General features: G+C 39.5%; 1 protein-coding gene across 1 annotated transcript; it reads right to left on the reverse strand.

Annotated features, from left to right (window-relative positions):
• Positions 1-499: 499 nt before the first annotated feature.
• On the reverse strand, positions 500-11,695 carry LOC135707833 (uncharacterized). The gene is made up of 3 exons (XM_065229746.1): positions 10,790-11,695; positions 10,234-10,401; positions 500-751 (listed from the first exon to the last, which is right to left on the reverse strand). Exons 1-3 carry the CDS (start codon positions 11,693-11,695, stop codon positions 500-502), a joined length of 1,326 nt encoding a protein of 441 aa, XP_065085818.1.
• Positions 11,696-19,003: the final 7,308 nt, after the last annotated feature.

Here is a 19,003-nt window from a genome sequence, read left to right on the forward strand (position 1 = left end):
TTCCATCTTCAACTTTCCTATTTAATCTTATGCACAGCAACCTTATTCTAGTTTTCATTTGCATTTGAACTGTCCCTAAAATTAAAAACAAACTTTCAAGTTTATTGTTCAGGAATAAGTAGCTCATTACTGGGTTTAATACTAGTTACACCTTCCGGATGCGATGAAAATACATAAATATGACTAATTTTATGCTTAACTTACTATAATACCATCAAAAAGTGCGGAAAAACCAATAAAATATTTTTGGCCACCACTTTGTATGGAGCCGCCCATAGTGCAGTGGCCGGGTATCCAGGCAACAGGTGGGGTACTCGAGAGGATGGCCTGTATGCATGGGTGAGTTGGGTGTTCGGCATCAATAGCGGCTACAACACTGGCTGAGTCGGTGAAAAACCGGTGGAACCGACCTTGATCGTTTGTTGGACCTTGGACACTGGGGGAGGGTCTGGTTGGCAGTTCTGGTAAGGAGTTGGTTGGCCTCCTCGAGGAGGAACACTCATTCGCTAGAACCCGTAGCCTTCTCAAGAAATCCGATGGTCTGGCGGCTGATGGTCATGTCGATAAGTCGGTCCCTGCCACCCTCAACGCAGGCAGCTAAACCAGGGGTGGATGGTAATAGACAGTAGATAGTTTTTCTACGAGGGTCGATCGAGTCATGCACGTGAGTTCGATCCCGTACGTAAGCCGGGAGTCGATGATCGCCTTGGAGATACGGATTCGTAGGTGTCGGTTGCTGTCGGGATAGCGTCTGATGAAGGAGCGGAGTAGGTTCAGTCGAGTTTGGCAGTTGGCCGTAGCCTCATAAAAGTGGGTCTAGAAAGAAAGGCTGCGGTCGAGTCACACTCCGAGGATTTTGAGGGTGTTCGTTGCGGTATAATCTAGGTCCCAATCATGATGGGTATGGACAAAGACATGGGTGCAGATGTGGGTGAACGAATTGTTTCCGCCGACATTTGGAATCCGGCACCAGATGCCAATGGAGGATGTTTATGGTATTTCCGGCGGCCATAATGACGATATTGTCGGCGTAGACGAAAATAACAATGCCCACTGGGAGATTACAAAATACACCATTTATACTGACACGAAATAAGGTTACCCTGAGGAAAGTCATCAGGAGCTTCCAGGATAAATTGTATGAATCTCTTTGTAGCAGTTAGAAGAAACTTCTGGAGCAAGTCTGGAAAATACACACAGATGATGTCGGAAGAAGCTTCTGGAGGAAAGCAGATGCACTAACGGGGAGAGTTAAAATAAACCTTGATAAGAATTTAGATAGATTTTCCGGTGGTGGAATAAAACAGTATCATTTTCGATATATTTTAAACAAAAACGAAATGAGCGGAAAATGAACAATATACCACAAATGCTCAAATTGACTCAACTGTTGCACAGCCAACTCTCCCGTACTTGATATTGAAGTAAGCTTCAAACTTAGACGGACACCAAGTTATGGAAGAAAATTTTGAAAATGTGTATGGGAAAAGTGGTTGAGTTAGCGAGAGATCAGGAGTTGAAGGTATGAAAAGTGTAGAAGTTGACTCCCATTGAGCATAAAAAGACAATTGTACATGTACCTCAAGGCTGTGGACGGGGTGTTGAAAAATCAACATATAGGCGAAATAGCTCTAATGTTTATTTATTTATTTATTTATTTATTAGTTAACATTAACAGGCTGAGTGTAGCCCCAATGATGTTTAAGTGAATAACATTAAAATACATAGTCCAGCTTACTAAAATACACAATAAAATAAAATAAAATACATGGTCATTCAACGGTTTACTGCGTCAGAGAAAATACGGGAAAAGCGCCGGCGTAGCATGTCTCGTGTCAGGTTGAAATCGAACACTGAAGAAACTCGATTGAACAGCGTTCATCCTATAGTTAGAGCGATGCTGAGGCAATCTTAACATAGCGTTATTTCGCAGCGCTCGGGGTTGGTCGTTCACGTTGATCTTATTCAGGATTGTAGAACAATCAAACCCTGTAAACTATCCGCAATGAGCAGGGCCCGCAAAGTGTCGCTCCGATTAAATATAAGCTTCAGATCAATCAGTTGACATCGAATTTCATAACTGGGTAGACGAAAAGGGTTTCTCCAAGGCAGCTTCCTCAGAGCAAATCGAAGAAATCGATGCTGAACGGACTCAACTCTTTCAGCACCATTGTTATAGCTTGGGTTCTATACTGCAGAGCAATATTTCAGGATGGACCGCACCAGGGAACAGTATAGCGATTTGAGACAGTATATATCGGAAAAATTCTTTGCCATCCTGAAAATGAATCCCAAAGATCTTGACGCCTTGTCGACAATGAACGAGATGTGTTGCTTATACGTTAACTGGGAATCCAGAATAACTCCCAGGTCTTTTACGTGGTTGACACGGCTGATAGTTGCTTCCTGAAGTACATAATTGAACATGATCGGTTCCTTCTTGCGAGAGAAGGTGATAACTGAACACTTCGCTGGGTTGACCTCCATTCGGGTCAAGTTGCACCAGTTAGCAAACGCTTCGAGCTGGCATTGGAGGAAGTGACAGTCAGCGATAGAACGGATCCGGATATAGATTTTAAGATCATCTCCGTACGATAGACGAGGTTCTTCGAGGACCAGATTCACATCGTTAAAGTACAACAGGAAAATCAACGGGCCTAGGTGACTTCCTTGAGGTATCCCTGACGTGGCTGGGTAAGTAGCAGACTGACATTCACCAACGGTTACCATCAGCTGGCGATCACTGAGATAAGAGCGAAACCATCGCAGGAGGTTGCCATTTACCCCGAGTCTATCTAACTTAGCAATCGCAATTGCATGGTTCAGTTTATCAAATGCAGCCGACAAGTCGGTGTAAATTACGTCTGTTTGAGCCCGTTCTGTCATGCTTTCCGTGACATACGATGTCAGACAAATTAGATTCCCAAGTAGCACAATTCTGTCCCAAAAAGTTGCAGCAACTTGTTTATAACTGAAATAAGTCGTAAAGAAGTTTCTAAAACCAATTTATAGAAAGGGTGCTACTAGGGTTAGTGGTAATAGAACGACCGGAAACGAAGCCGTGTTGATCACTACTTAAATACTGCAATGAGAAAGCAGGGGCTCCATGATCACTAACTCGAATAACTTCGAAACTGAGCTCAACGATGTGATTCCATGGTAATTATCCACGTCCCGTTTGTTTCCCTTTTTGTGAACAGGAAACGCAAATTTCCAGATGGAAATGGATGGAAATATACCACTCGAGATGGGCATGCGGAATAGATGCTGCAACGGTGTCAGCAAGCTGGCGATATGCTTCTTCAGAAATACTGATGGGAAACCATCGGGTCCTAGGTTGAAGGACGACTTAAGTTGTTGTGCGGCAGTGTAAATCATCTCGACGTCGATGTCACTTGCACCCAGGCTTCCAGGGCGCGCGCTACCGTATGCGAGACGCAATACGAATAGTCTCATAATCATAGCAGTCTCATGCGCAAGAGATTTGTAGCACTCTGTTTCTCTCTCTTCAGTTTTGTCGCATCTCACATTCTCATAATGTCTGTGTGTCGCACTGTTTTGTAAGCACAGCACATTTCCGGATGTATGCGTTTCATGAGAACGAGTATCATGCGACGTCGCATGAGCCGAAGCTCATGCGCTTTTCGCAATGAGACGTCGCTAAGCGACGTTTCAATGCGACATCGAAATAACAAACTCAACTGGAAGACCAACTCGTGTTCTTGATGTGGGGAAAGTGTTGTTTTGTTTTGGAAACGATGGAAAGCGACCTAGCTACTACACTCTTATCGAACATGGAGAAGAGGTGTCGGATGGTTATGACCAACAAAGTTTTCATAGCGGCAATTTTCGTTGATTAAAGGATTAACTTGAAAAATAGCCCATTCATAATGAACGAAGTAAGAGATGTGGCTTTGGTAAGCGAAATATACAATCAAGTTGTGGTTTATTTGCTCGTTAATATGCTTTTTTTTATTTCACCGAGGGTCCACGGTACTAACACTAGGACTATTTAGAAATCTGTTGTCGCAAATTGATTGTTTCAATTCAGCATCATGGTGGCTGATATGAACTATCCTGTGCGCGCTAACACATCTGAAGAATTCTGTTGCTGCCGTAGTAAGTTTTGTTGATTGACAGGTATTCAATACAATTCCTGAAGCAAGAAGCTTAGCAACAATCCGTAATACAGATATGACACAAATTGTTCCTAAATTTATTACTTTAACCTTAATCCAGCATTTCGTACCTACGTACACTGTGGTGCAAAGTTGATCGGACAAAGGTTGTTTTCATACAAACTAGCCAAGTTTAACATGTTATAAATGTGTTTTGTTATGATCAATTGGGCTGAAATTTTGACGCAAAACTACAAATATGTTGAATTTCACGTGTAAGAAATACCAAATTTTTTGAAGCACCTGCTGGAAGGTGACAATAAAAATAAAATTTGTGCATAGCTGATCGAACAAAGGTCAATGGAAAAGCAAGTTTTGTGTCAAAAATTTCAACTCAATTGATCTGACAGAACACATTTACATATGTTAAACTTGGTTAATTTTTAAGTGCAGACTTGTGTGTATGCAATGAGAAGTCACCACCAACGTTTTTGCAGCAAAGTACATTTCTGCGTTGAAAATAATCCCTTAAAATAGTGTTCACTCAAGCCAGACAAATAAAAGTATTAATCTTCAGAGTTCTATCATTACTCGCGTGTTGATATGATCGGTCAAGTCAGACCGAAATGTGAATTTTTTATTTGATTTTGAGAAAAACGAATTTAAAGTTGGCTGTTCAATATTGTGTCTTATGTAATGGGAAAAATCATTTGACCGTTTTCTCGTGCTACTCTAATTTTTCAAATCTGGCTGAAAAATTGAAATGTAGCTGAGGGAATTCTTGATCTTATGATATCATTAACTCATTTTTTGTTTTTATTTTGCTACTTAGTCCCTTCTGACTTAAGGCCGACCATATGATCTTGTATAGTATAGTGCTGTTTTACATTCAAAAGCGTCCATTTATATTTTTACTGGTCTGAGTAAAAGTATTCTGAGGGATTCTGAGTTTAATTTGGTGCAAATGCGCAATAACCTGTTTATTTTTCGACCAAATGGGCTGAAAGCTTCAGAGGCTTCCAAAAAATGTATTTTAGAAGATTTCCGCATAAGGACTTGTTGAAGGACACATAGTTCCACAGATATTCCGGTATTATTTGGGTGCTAACATGCTAACGGTATCCCAACTACCGTAAAGTTGCCATCCACCGCTCACGTAGCCTTCCTTTACCTTCCTTTAGCATCCTTTCGACAAGCAATTGCGTCTTCCTAGGATCATTAGTGGTTATCTTACGGTGATTCCAGTATATCTCTGGAACCATGAGTTGAGTCTGCTTGAATCTATACTAGAAGATATTTCTGGAACCATCTAAAAACTTTACCCCATTTCAAAATCCACATGTGCAACACAAGTCTTCTGTGAACAAACCCTTGCAGTCCCTTATCTCGTCACCCGACAACATCACCTATGATGGGACCGCGAGAGTCAAAGCATGCGAAACAGCGCACGGCGATGGCGCCCTGAGAGAGCGCATTGAGATGTTTCAATGAAACAGTCGCATGTGATTGAATACATGCGTCGCATTGAGAGAGCAATGCGATGAGACAAACAAAAATTGAAACGCTCGAATTTGTTGAGAGCGTGTAGCTTGTCGCGCGCATCGTTCTGGTCTCTCTTTTGTACAATAATGTAGCACACCATGGATTTGAGAGTCATGCGACGCTCCGTCTCACAGCTCGCTGTCGCATTTGTGTACGCGTGAGATTTCCGGAAGCCTGCTTGCACCCAACGCTTCAACGGAGAGTGGTACATTACTAGCTGCTAGGGTAACGTGGTCGTCGGTTAATATCTCATCAGAGAATACGCTGGCAAACTTGTCTGAAAACAAGCGACAGATCTCCTGAGAGGTGGAAGCAACTTCTCCGTTGAACATCATTGACAATGGTAGGCCACACTCTTTGCGCTGCTCGTTCGCAATACGAACACTATGATCAGCTTTCCGAAAATCGTATGACACGTTTGTGGAAATGTCTTCAAAATCCCGAACGTGACTATCTTGGACAGTGACAACCAAAGGAGGATGATGAGGAACTTTCATTACTAGTGGAGAAGGTGCCGTGGAGATAACTGGATCAGTGTCCTGAGCGCTAACGAAACAGAGGTCTAAGCTTCGATTTTTCTCGTTAACTGCGTCATTGATTTGAGATAGCGGTGCTGCACTATAGCTATCAAGAAGGCTAACTGATCCTGTATGAAGTACAGAGCGTACAGAGTCTGGATAGAGAAAGCCACTGTGAGATGGTTTCCACGAAACACAGGCTAGATTGAAGCCACCCAGAACAATTATCTCATCAACCAGAGTTGCAGTTTCCATTACGGCGAAAACGGATCGACAATGGGTTTCGATAAGTTCGTTGTCACGAACACGGTCAGAAGCAATGTACACCGCACATAAGTACAGTGTGCGATCACTCAGTTCAACGGCAACCCATGCTTGTTCCACACAGTCGCACGCGTCATTTTCTAAAGCTCTCGTCTTCAAACCGGAACGGACTGCCACAAGAACACCACCTCCATTAGATTTCCGACTGTTTTTAGGATTTCGGTCACAGCGAAAGACTTCATACTCGCGTACAAGCGCCAAATAATGTTGGCCAAATAATCTTAAGATTGGGCCTATAATTAAAAACTATAATTAAAAACAAATTGATATTTATCGTTACTAGTAAATAATTATCAAAAAAAAATGTTTTCATTCGAAATGTATGTATAAGTTCAATATAAAACGGACATTTAGGCCAACAATGGGGACATCAAACCTATGCATCCTAAGTTTTTGCGTTGGTAAATTTGGGTATTTGATCACCTCAACGCGAATGTTAGAAAACCATTCGTTTACGAGGAGGAAGACGAGGAGGTGGAGGGGTAGGATCCTCCACCAGGACTAGGTTGATGGCACCGGCTTTAAGGCATGGGAATCAGCGCGTATGTCGGAGGCCAGAAGGAGGAAAACTTCGCTTCGGTAATGCTAGCAATTAAAATTTCATTCCACACACCGCCACTTGTGTTCCAGTTTTTCAAGTGCTTTCCTTCGACGACGTCGTTGTTGGGATATTCTGGCAAGAAAGATGCAGAATACAATTCCATTGTGCCGCCAACATTGAACAAACGGGAGGAGCAGGGGCCACACGGCAGGTACTTACTACCTACGAGTCCGGCTAGCTTTCGGTGGAGAAAGCTCCTGTGGCAGAAGCACTCTCGTGGAAAAAGAATCTTCTGCTACTGCTTGTATAATTACTATAATTGCTTATATGCGAACTTATTCTTTCTTTCTCTTGTTTGCGCTCAACATTCCTTCGGGTTCTAGATTAGTTCTGGCTAACGAGTTTAAACTGCAGATAATCGTTGGTAATCGTTTTAATGTCACCCCTCCGATGAGAATGTGGGATATGGACTGGAGGAGACGGTTTCGCTCCGGTAGTTTGGTGCGCTTTTGTGAGTGTCAATTGATGACTTCATTTCAGGGCACTGGATGTCACATTCTTGATCGTTACTACCGAAGCTTGTAGCTACTTACCGGTGGGACCATCAAATAGTTTAATTCATTGCATACTTTGTATTGTTCTTGAATAACTTTCAAGGGTCGTAAAGCTTTACCAACAACCATCATCCGGATGAGGGGTTCATGTACTTGTTTCATCAGCCAATAAAATCGAGCGCTTTATTGAACGCGTCCTTGGAAGTCAGCATATGTTTGCCAGGAAGTTGTCAATAAAAAAAAAGTTGTTCCTTTCCAGCAACGATGAAAGTGTTGCGAGGCGAGCGACGTTGAAATCGCACAAAAGACCATCACAGAAGGGAGCAGAGCTGGTCCCTGTGACACTTTTTCTATTTTCAAAAAAAGCACAGCTCAGCACATATGTGCTTCAAGCGAACGGCAAAAAATCTGTCAGCACATCAAATATACTAAACTAGTAGGTATATGTTCAACAAAAAAAAGCGTGTTGATGAATGCTGCTAGAAAATGGAAGAGAAAAAGAATAAAAACTTTTTCAACGCATAAATTTTCATCGTACACCGAGGGAATGTGCATAGTTTATGGGTTGATTGTACACACCTGGTGTGTGCTGCTGCTGCTGCTGGTGCACGCCATGTTCGTAGATGCTTGTGCATTCCTGTGTTCACCCAACAGCTCATAAATATTTAGCAATGGAACCGTTTGAAGTTCTTTAGAAAAGTTTGATCGCTGGTGAAAAATCGCATGGAATTAGTTTTTTTTTATTTTTGATATAATTTTCTTGGGGGAAACTGCACACTACGTTTCGGTTAAACTGATGGTTTGCATCGAGGGCGATGGGTTACTTTCTTTGCTTACATTATGTAAATTTTTAAAAGAGCTGTTTTTAAATCAGGTAATGAAAACCGTGCTGTTGATGTGGGGCTTATAATTTATGACGATCGAAGGAATTTCAAAATCATTAGATTGCACATTTTTGCTAATCTGATCAAAACAAGTTGAAATTCTTCTTAATTAGTTTCAAGTTTCCATTTCTTGATAGATGAAATTATCGAGAATTATCATGAAATTAATGTATCCTGTATTTTGATACTTACTTACTTATCATGATCCGACATCGATCAGGATTGCACCTGCATCACAATGTTACGCTAATTCACTCGGTCCGTGGCTGCTTGTCTTCAATTTCTTGACCGTCCCACACTTCCAAGATCCTGCACCACTTGCTCTTACCACCTTGCTCGCTGTGCTCCTCTTCGTCTTGTACCGGCTGGATTCGAGGCAAACACCATTTTTGGGGGATTGTTGTCCGGCATTCTCAAAACGTGTCCTGCCCATCGTACCCGTCCAGATTTCACAACTTTCTGGATACAGGGTTCGCCAAATAGTTGCGCCAGCTCGTGGTTCATCCTTCGCCTCCATACACCGTTCTCACATACCCCGCCAAATATGGTCCTAAGCACTCGTCGTTCGTGCTTGCAGGTCCTCTTCGAGCATCGTCCACGTTTCGTGCCCGTAGAGAACTACCGGTCTTATGAGCGTCTTGTACATGGTACATTTAGTACGGAGGTGAAGTTTACCCGACCTCAGGGTCTTGTGGAGTCCGTAGTAAGCACGACTTCCGGCAATAATACGCCAGCGAATTTCTCTGCTGCAGTTGTTATCCGATGTCACCAATGATCCGAGGCAGTCTTCACGTAAACATGCACGGCGCTGAGCGTGAGTTCAAATTTTAGAAGTGCAAGTTCATTCAGAGCGCGTGTTCTCTCTCAAGCTCATGTTTACACACGAACATCGAACTTGAGAGAAATGAACAACACCTGGGGATGAGCGCAGCGCAAATGAACTCAGGCTTGATGTTTCGTGCTTGCGCTTGTGCTCGAACATCGGGGTTGCACTCGGAGGTTTTACGTGATGGTTGGTGTTGGCGAGATGATAATTGCGGTTTAACGTGGGTAATTTAAAGAGAGATTTTGTCCGGTTTTGCGACAATCGTCAACACCAATATCTTTCTGACTGCGCGTAGTTGCAATTAATTAAATTAATTAAAAAATGCTTTTAAAAGACTTAAAGTCAGTCAAGCATTGCGCAATGTTTATAGTGCAGTTCAATTTTTATTTAGTAATAAAAAAGGATTGATAGAGGAAGTTGATGCAGTATTCTGGAATAAAGGAATGTCGGACAAAAGCTGCACAAAAATTTGGAAAATGGTTGGTGGGTTTTATTCTTTTACGCTCAGTAATATACTCATTTTTTAGTTTCCATTTACTTAACCACATAAACAATAAAACAACAAATTGAATCAATCAGTTAAAAATCAAAATAACAAATAACCAAAAAATAAAAACTATTTATACAGTTTTTTGGAATTTGTTAATGGCAGCAGGCAGCAAATCACGACTGAACCGAATGGTCATCAAATCATTAAGCATTTGTGGGGACATTCGCAGCCGATGTTGCTCCAGCAATAGCTTGATTGCCGAGAAGCACCGCTCAACTGAGACCTGCGTAGCTGATGCGGACAATGCAATCGTTGAAAGTGCATACAATTGTGGATCTTCATAGCGTCGAGATTCCCAATATTTCACAAAATCTGTGTTGACTGGAAGTCGACTTTTTGTGTTTGCCAAATCCAAAAGCCTCAGCTTAAGATCAACTTGAGAAGGGCACAACCTATAAGTAGATGCTTGCTGGCACTCTTCCTCGAGTAAAGCCTCCAAATCGTCTTCTGTTGGGTTTTTAGAATCTTGATTCGATGTTCCCGGTTGCTGTTCCATCCTGGTATTAAATGTTGTTAAAATATTGCTTACTTTAAGAATGTGCTCCTGTGTGGATTAAATAATAAGAAATGGGAAAAGGTACTGTGAAACAATGGGCTTATATAAATCTCGTATAATTTCAACATATTATATACAAGGAAACTACATATTATTTTCAAGGAAACTTCCAATGTAACTTTTTTTTCAGTCGTAATTTATACTCAAATAACTTTGATCCTATTTGAGCAGTGTTTCAGTCAAGGGCTTCCATTTTTTTTTCTTCAAAGTCCAAAACGCATATGGACGAAACCCATAAACATATATAATCACAGTATCACAGTCATTTGAAAGTGATTTAGATCAGAAAAATCATTACAAACCAAATTCCCATGTATTGTCAGTTGACATCGATACTATTTTTTTAATATTTGAAACAACAACAAAAAATACTTACAATTGCAGCAAGCTTGTCGTCTGTCGTAACATACGGAGAGTCAATGAAACACCAGCGTTGATCGAATAGTAACGCGGCCCGGAATGCGTTATTATCCATCATTACTGTTGCTCGAGTGGTTAATGCATGAACAATTTTTTCGGAAAACCTGTTGCCCGGTGGGACTTGTTTTAGTTTCAGCTGACACATCTTCACAAACTTATACACGTCACCCAAAATTAAGTCATCCGATTGTAGATTCTTTGTTAGACCATACACATGTTCAAATGCACATGAAAATTCTATGACGTAATCCCAGTCGTCCTCTGTAAGCCGGAGTTCATCAAATTTGCAGCCCAAATCTTTATAAAAAGTACTTTGGGCATATAGGCATGCAACCATCTCGTACATAGAACCCCATCTGGTTTCGACGTCAATTTTCGGAAGAGGTACTTTTGCCAAATCGAAAAATGGTTTATATTCGGTTTTCCGACAGAATTTCACTATTTTTCGGATTTTCTTCAAACTTTCGTCCTCTCCATTAATCACGTCCTTCACCACCAAGTTGATTGTATGCGCGACACATTTCAGAGTAGCAATACAAGATTCGTTACCATGCAGAAAAATGCTTTCTACCGCCTCTAACATCTCATCCACTTCTTGATCTACCTGTGCTGTTTCATAGTTGGCAATATATTCATCGTGTTTCTCTTCTTCATTGTTGAACATGTCTTCATAGCTTAACTCAGTTTCCGAATCGAGAGCCATGTGCTGAGACTTGTTCAATTCCCGTACACATTTTAGCATATTCTTGCCATTGTCCGTAGTACACGAATAAATATGCACCACACCGGAATCATACAACTTCAAAACTTCTTCAACTCGCAGTCGCAAGTTTTCAGCAGTCTGGCGTGTGGTTATTTCCATCATGGACAGAGTTCGCGTTCAAAACTTGCCATTGACTAGAGTTCTCGCATTGATCCCAAAAATTTTCCGGTTGTGCCGTTGAGCACCATCGAATTCCAAAGAAAATAATCCGTTGAGTTCCTTAGCAATCATGCTTCGTATGATGTTTGCAATTTTTGGGATCATCGAAGCCATTGCTTCAGCGTATGACGGAATATTTAGAGCTTTGGCGAGAATTCCAATTGTCGATCGAAATGCTTTAGAGTTAAAAAAGTTAAAAGGAACCGAGTTTATGGCAAGCATTTCAACTAATCCGCATTGAAAATCGACAGGATCTACTTGCACAGTTACTGTCTTCAGTTTCTTAGATGGAGAGGCTTCTTGAGGTACACTTAGTTGATCTGACTTTCGCTTGTATCCTGTGATTCCGATTTGCGATGCAATGTTCGGATGTAATTGGGCAATATGTCTCCTCAAGCTACTTGCAGAATCTTTGAGTTTTCCAATACATCCTTCAACTTTGCATTTGAACAGTTTTTCATTTTCATCGTAGTGAAAATAGCGTGCCTTTATTTCTGAACTTTCCATTTCAATTACTTGCTAGACATGAAATCAAAGGTTATCAAATTAACATTAGAAAATACGATTTCGAAGTATAGTGCTATATGTACAGCCATTCCATAGCAAAACGCTGTAGTGGTTCTCAGAATTTCGTAAAAATTGGTAGTTTTGTTCCTTATGGTCAAATATTTGACCTTAAAATTTTTATTTTGTCTTTACGGTGACCAATTCTATGTTAGGGTGGTATCTTTTTTTTATATTACAAAAATGCATAACTTTTGAACCATTGCATAGATCAAAATACCAAATGAAAGGTAATTTAGTTTTTCAAAACAAAAAAATTAAAAAAGGGTTTTGTATTTAAAAACAATTGATCGCATTTATTTTTTTATTGTTTTCATAGTTTATAGATAGAGATCGTATTATGATTTTATATTTTTCCTTAAAAGTATTTTACATGGAATCGCTCATATTTAGTAGTGCCCAAAGCAAGCTGTGATGGGTTCAAAACTAGTCATCTAAAATGATGCATTATGAATCATGCAAGCAGAACAATATACGAGGAACAGGAAGGTTCGTAGAGGACTTATACTCCCAGAAGGACAATCTTTAATATTGAACTGGCATTCGAAGTTAATAACACTCTGACTTGCGATTGTAGAATAATGTATATTTCAGTTTCAGTTAGTTTTATTAATTAACCAATTGCGCAGATAGAATTCAATATTGTTTATGCTGAATCTTTCCCAAGTCCTATGTTGATATGTTGCTTCCTGTTGTTTACGAATTGACCCGATACCATGTGGCAAAAGTCACACGCAATCGATTATGCTTATTGCAAGTATGCTTAGCTATGCAAACAATCATTTCATTCATTGCGCCGTCTGCGTGCGTTGTTGATCTTGCGCTTGACCTAGTAAACATGTTTATTGCATTTGGGATTTCTTAGGAATGTTTATTTGAGACCCAGTGGAAATGCTTGGTATACATTAATGTCATTTTGATTTACAAGTTTGTTTTTCGTTTATGTTGCGCATCGACACTTTTAACGGAAATGATTGCGTCTTAATCAAACTGTTTTTCAATTGGTTTGCGCATCCACCACAATATAATCAAGGAAGAGAATATTACAAAATGTCTTGAAAAATGTAAATTTATTATTATTCTCCTTCTTCTTTTTCGCATTTAAAGCAACGTAGTGTTCTAGATGCATTTTTATAGTTATTATTTTGAGATTTCGATGCCAGTCCCACTAGCATTTTCAGCTGCATATCAGCTTATACAGTCTTAATTTGCTTTATGCAGCTAGTTTTTGCCTGCATATGCTAATCTGCAGCTAAAATTGTTTGTTGGGGTACCAATGCAAGAATTTATATATTGTATAGCAGCAAGCACAATGATATCTTATGCCCATGAAAATCGAGAAAATTCTCTCTACTGGAACGAGAATCGAACCTCCTCTGATTTGGAAGACCGTACCTTATCACTAGACTAAGTGGGGTATGAAAAATGTAAATATATCCTTGTATATTAAAAAATCAGTGAATTATATACTTGAAAAAACCACTTATATTCAAAAGAAGGGAAAATTCACTAGAATACATTAGGGATGGTCCATTAATTATGTCACGCAAATTTGGCCCATTTTCAACCCCCCTCCCCCCTTTGTCACATTTTTTGTATGGAACTTAATTTTTTTTTGTATGGCTCGTCACAGTTTTCAAACACCCAAACCCCCTCCCCCCCCTAAATGTGTGACATAATTAATGGACGACCCTTTACATCGTTTGCAATAAATTACATTTTTTCGAGAATTTTCCTTTCTTAAAATCACATGCTGTTCTTCCCATAAAAGTAAAAATAATGTATATAAGTGTAAATTAAAAATATAACTAAGTAAACAAGTAAGCAGGTGCTGAAAACATTTAGAATAACACTAGGCTATCTGAGGCTTCTGCAGTCACTGTGTCACAACTGGTATCGCATAAGAATGTTATATGTTTGCCTCCGTAAATCGATGTTCCTATGTACCTCGACCGTTGTATACGTCATTAAAATAAGTATATCCATTCACACAAGAAATAGGGTAAATTATGGCTTCGGCACCCTTTGACTGTTTTCGGCAACCGAAATTGAAACGTTAATTTCACTGTATTTTCCCATCAAAACTCTTCGCTGAATGTATTAAGCCGATTCCTTACCTTTTCATTTCAATCTGATTACATTTTTACGATTGTGCAATCCTGTTATGCCATATTTTTCTTTAAATTAAATATACACACTACAAAATACGGCTGATTTCGAGTTGCCGATAATAGAACAGCTGCTTAACATGCAGTTCAAATGGAAAGGGTGCCGAAGAAAAAGAGACTGCCGACAATAGTCACACTCACCTGAGAAGTTTGGAGCGTTGTAAAAACATGTTCAACCCGTTTTGATCAATTCTGTCGATTGGAATTGGTAGAACAGCAAGCAGCAGATAAATGTCAACAAACAAACCAGTCATGTATGTGTGTGACGCTGAGAAATCGCTAATAGAAGTTCGGACGCTGCTTAGACTGACGAGAATACGTAAATTCCCCTATATAGTGAATTCCAAATTAGTCTGACAAAAATACCAATACAACCCATAAAGAGCTTTCTTATATAAAGAAGCTTTCGTATAGAAATCAGCCCTATCAAGAAATTTTGCAAACAATTAAGCACAAAGCGTTTTTTGGATGGAAATGGCTGCCATACGACGTAGTGCGCGGATCACTACCAGCGCTACAGCTAAATATGCTTCGGCTGGAATAAATATATTTAATGTTACAGTCTTACTTACCGACGATTACTTAGTGGGATAAAAGATATCTGAATAGGTAACGCTAATAAATCACCACTAAAATATTTTCGCGTTCGTCACAAACACCACACGTTTACCCGAAAACAAAATGTTGAAAAGGAAACCAGCATAAGCCAGGAAAAAGAGGAGCAGCAAAAAAAAAGGAAACCAGCATCTGCGCTTGGGTGCGAACATTGATGTTCGAGCGCTGAAGAAAACGAAGTGTGCGCATGAACTTCAAACATACGCTCGGGCTCATGTTCATTTGGCTGAGTGCATGCGTGAGCACAGGATGAATGTTCTTGTGAGTACGAAAACTTATTTGCTCACAAGCGCGATGCTGCACTTTGAAGACTGACAACCAACAGTTTTTTCACAAACTCCGCGGGAGAGTCCTCATTTACCTGCATCTTTTCCTGAACTCTGACCCTTTAACTCACGAACCGATACCAGCAGCCAACAGTCATACAAAACACTAGGCAGCATAGATTGAGCGTAGCCACGATTTTTACCGGTTTAATTCAACTCGTAATCTACAATCACGGCCGGGTCATCATTACAAGCAGAGATCTAGCGTTCTTCTCCTCCGGGATATTCCATCTCGTCATCAGGGTAGGAAAGACGCGACAGATTTTCTGTTTCCGGATTTTCCGAAGCTTCCTAATGACGCCGTTTTTGGTTTTTCTCCATACTCTTGCAAGCTGTGCAATTGTTGAAATAATTGATTAATTATTTCACAACTGTTTTTTGAAAATACCCACATATCGATGAATGTACACTGGTACAATGAACTTTTCTCCCGACTATTTATTCTGGAATGAAGCCGATAGGAAATCAGTGGAACAGAACAATTCAATACAATCTGATAAGCGCGTAAGTGGAAAATAATCAAACCAAATCAAGTAAAACGATCAAAGCATGCGCGCCTGTGGGTGAGGTGAGGGATCGGGACTGAGAAAATAATTTCAGCTTAGGAGTCTACTAATGTCGTTTTCGTTTTTGCGGTGTAGCACCGGTGTAGTGTAAGCAGGAATAAGCGCGAGTCTTTAACAGCTCAACATAATTTGTTTGTAAACAAAGGTGCATCCTATATCTACACCCTAAATTATTTCGGTGTACGGCAGTGTAGCACCGGTGTAGCTACACCGCAAAAACGAAAACGACATAAGGTGCAAAATGCGCAATGCTGCATTTGTTTATTTTTGTGGCCATAAATATTACATGACATATTCGACATGATTGAAGTACATCCACTTGGATGTTAATACAGGATTAGATATGTACAATATTTACAAACATTGAAGATTTAAGTATGATCAGTGGTCAATTGGTAATCTCGAAAAGTGAGTAAAATTTTGGTCGATTTTCCTCATATTCAAGCAGTTATACCTGGAAAAGTGAGGAAAATTTTATTTACTCACTGAGCAACCCTACTTTTGTTGATCCAACCCCTGGCTGAAAACCTTGTAAATAAACCAAACAAATCCCACTTCTTTCCAACTTTGAATTGAATTTGACTCAGATAATTAGTAACTCTCATCGGTCCTGTAACGATAGCGAAAAACTTATCTTGTATTAAGTTCGACCCCGTACTTGATTTTTTGCTTTTGCTGAAGCTGCTGTTGTGGTAAGGGTGCTGCTGTCTACCCACCGTCATTTCTCAACAATATTTTAACCAATTGAGCTAATTTTTGAATGTGATTAGGGCCAACCCACATAACATATGTGGAACTTGATCTTAAAAAATCGACCCCATTTCAGTGATTTCAAGTGGTATAGAAGGACATCGATCTGTCAAATTGATTATACCAGCTGTAAAATGAGAAAGGGGATCAAGGGGGTAGTCAATTCTTTTAAAATAGTTCTAACGTGATTTATAATTCTATGTGTTCTTAGCACTTCTGAACTCATGTCTTACTATTTCCTTAACCATTTATGTGCTTTATTTATAATTATATAGCTAACTTTAAAAAAAAATAATCACCTTGATTCACATAGCAACACTGTGGGAAACTTTGAAGAAACATGTTCGTAACATTTCCTTCTTTGGACATTTTCTAATTTTTTGGAACCAATCGCATCAAATTTTGATTTCATTAGGTTTCGTCGGAGGAAAAATACAACCGCGTAAATTTGGAGTTAGGTGCTTAAATTTTGAAGTCCTGAGAAAAGTAGCAAAATTTTGCAACAAATTGTCAAGGTTTATACAGAAGTATCATTTGAAAAATATGCAGTGTTTTAAGCTGCCCTTGTATCGATCCATTCGCAAGAATTTTGTAAGCAGGGTGATACATTAAATCGAGCGCTTATCGATACCAGCTATACCCAAGATTTCCACACTCCCTATGTTTCTCAATTGCCATCCAATGAAAGTTTCTTCTCAAATCAAAACACAAAAAGTGATGTAATCATAAGTTGACTCACTAAAAGCACAGCTAACAATATTTCAACATACCACAGACCAAATGGTAGTTTTACACCCATTCAACGAAATCATCAAATCTTCGAGTTATTTGCATTAAATTCCATTTCTATTCACATAATTTCCGTAAACAATCCAATGCAATTAGATCGAAGAGACAAAGAAATTTTACATCTGTAAATAGGCAATACTGGATAACATTGGCTTCTGACTGACTTGAAAATACTAGTTAAAAAATCCTTTGAAAAGCCCCAGCTCGACAGGTGGAAAAGAATGCCCACACGTCAAACTCTTTCAAGCATTTAAACAGCGGAGGAACAAAAAAGACTACAAATTATCTGGGCTTCGATTGTTTACATCTCATTGTGCATTATCTTGACTATTGACAATTCGCCTTTTCGGTCACTCTGTAACTCCTTACTCCTATGATAAAATCCCATAAGCAAACATCAGTCTGTGCATGAAACATGGTGAACATTTCCTTACCCTTTCACTTCTATGAAATTCCCATAAGATTCTGTCAATCTTTGCGTAAAAAGACGGCGGCCGGCTGGTACCATGGTGACAAAGTCGGCTAGATTCCATGCACAGATTGTCAGATGCTTATGGAATTTTACCAGTCAACGTCAATACTTACTGAGCATACTACGATACATCTGCTTTTCTTTCGCATGTACCGCAAACGTAAACAATTACTTTTTGCGTGAATTTCTCGAAAATTAAAACTCACTCAAGTAAACCACCACGATGATTGTGCAGAGAAAGAGTCCTTCTATCCGATAAAATTGGTGGCTTATATGGATTGATTTAAACGTACGAGAAATTTATGAAAGAAGCCATTATTTATGTTTATCCCAAGCAGCACACTTCCATCAAAATAAGTTGCTGCAACTTGATTGTGACAGGAATAAGTTGCAAACAAGTAACCACCACTGTTCAGTAACAAAGGTGCTGCTAGGGATGTCCTTATGAACGCTCAGTTTCGATATCACGAAAATTTTAATTTGACAGATTGATGTCCAACTATGCCAGTTATACCGCTGCACAGTGGTCCAGAATGCAGATTTAGGAGGAATGATATGCTTTGAGCCTGACATTGAAACTTTAGACTAAAAGTTTCTTCTACAAAGTTGTTCCTTATAGTTAGGCCCTCATTTTTATGACAATGAATTCTAGGGTGGTTCCTATTATCATTAAAATCAAAAGTCTAACTTATTTGTTTGAATAAATTAAGGTATACATACCTGGGCAAAGTTATAGCTGAGATAAATTCAAGCAACTTTGTAGGAAACAACTTTTTTGTATCTCTTAAATTGGCTGATTTAGAGCTATTTTCTTGAATTGAGTTAGGGTGGCTCTTAAAAAAACAGTTGTTTTGCTCTAGTTTTCTTATTTCGAATTTCTCAGCAAAGATGTCTTCAAATAACTGTTAGATCTTAAGAAGGCGCAAATTTTTGCTGCACAAAACTTGTCTGTATCTTTCGCCGATCAAGAGTTATTGACGGTTTTATACTAAAAATAT

Source organism: Ochlerotatus camptorhynchus, unplaced genomic scaffold, assembly GCF_037179485.1.
Source record: "Ochlerotatus camptorhynchus isolate MF236.1 unplaced genomic scaffold, CSIRO-AGI_Acam_v1.1 ptg000320l, whole genome shotgun sequence".
Classification (NCBI taxonomy): domain Eukaryota; kingdom Metazoa; phylum Arthropoda; class Insecta; order Diptera; family Culicidae; genus Ochlerotatus; species Ochlerotatus camptorhynchus.

Coding starts and splice junctions, on each gene's coding strand:
- LOC135707833 (XM_065229746.1), bottom strand. CDS start 11,695: ATGGAAATAACCACACGCCAGACTGCTGAAAACTTGCGACTGCGAGTT. Junction 10,402..10,789: donor ACGACAAGCTTGCTGCAATT/GTAAGTATTTTT, acceptor TAATCCACACAG/GAGCACATTCTTAAAGTAAG. Junction 752..10,233: donor ATAGGTTGTGCCCTTCTCAA/GTTGATCTTAAG, acceptor CTCCTTCATCAG/ACGCTATCCCGACAGCAACC.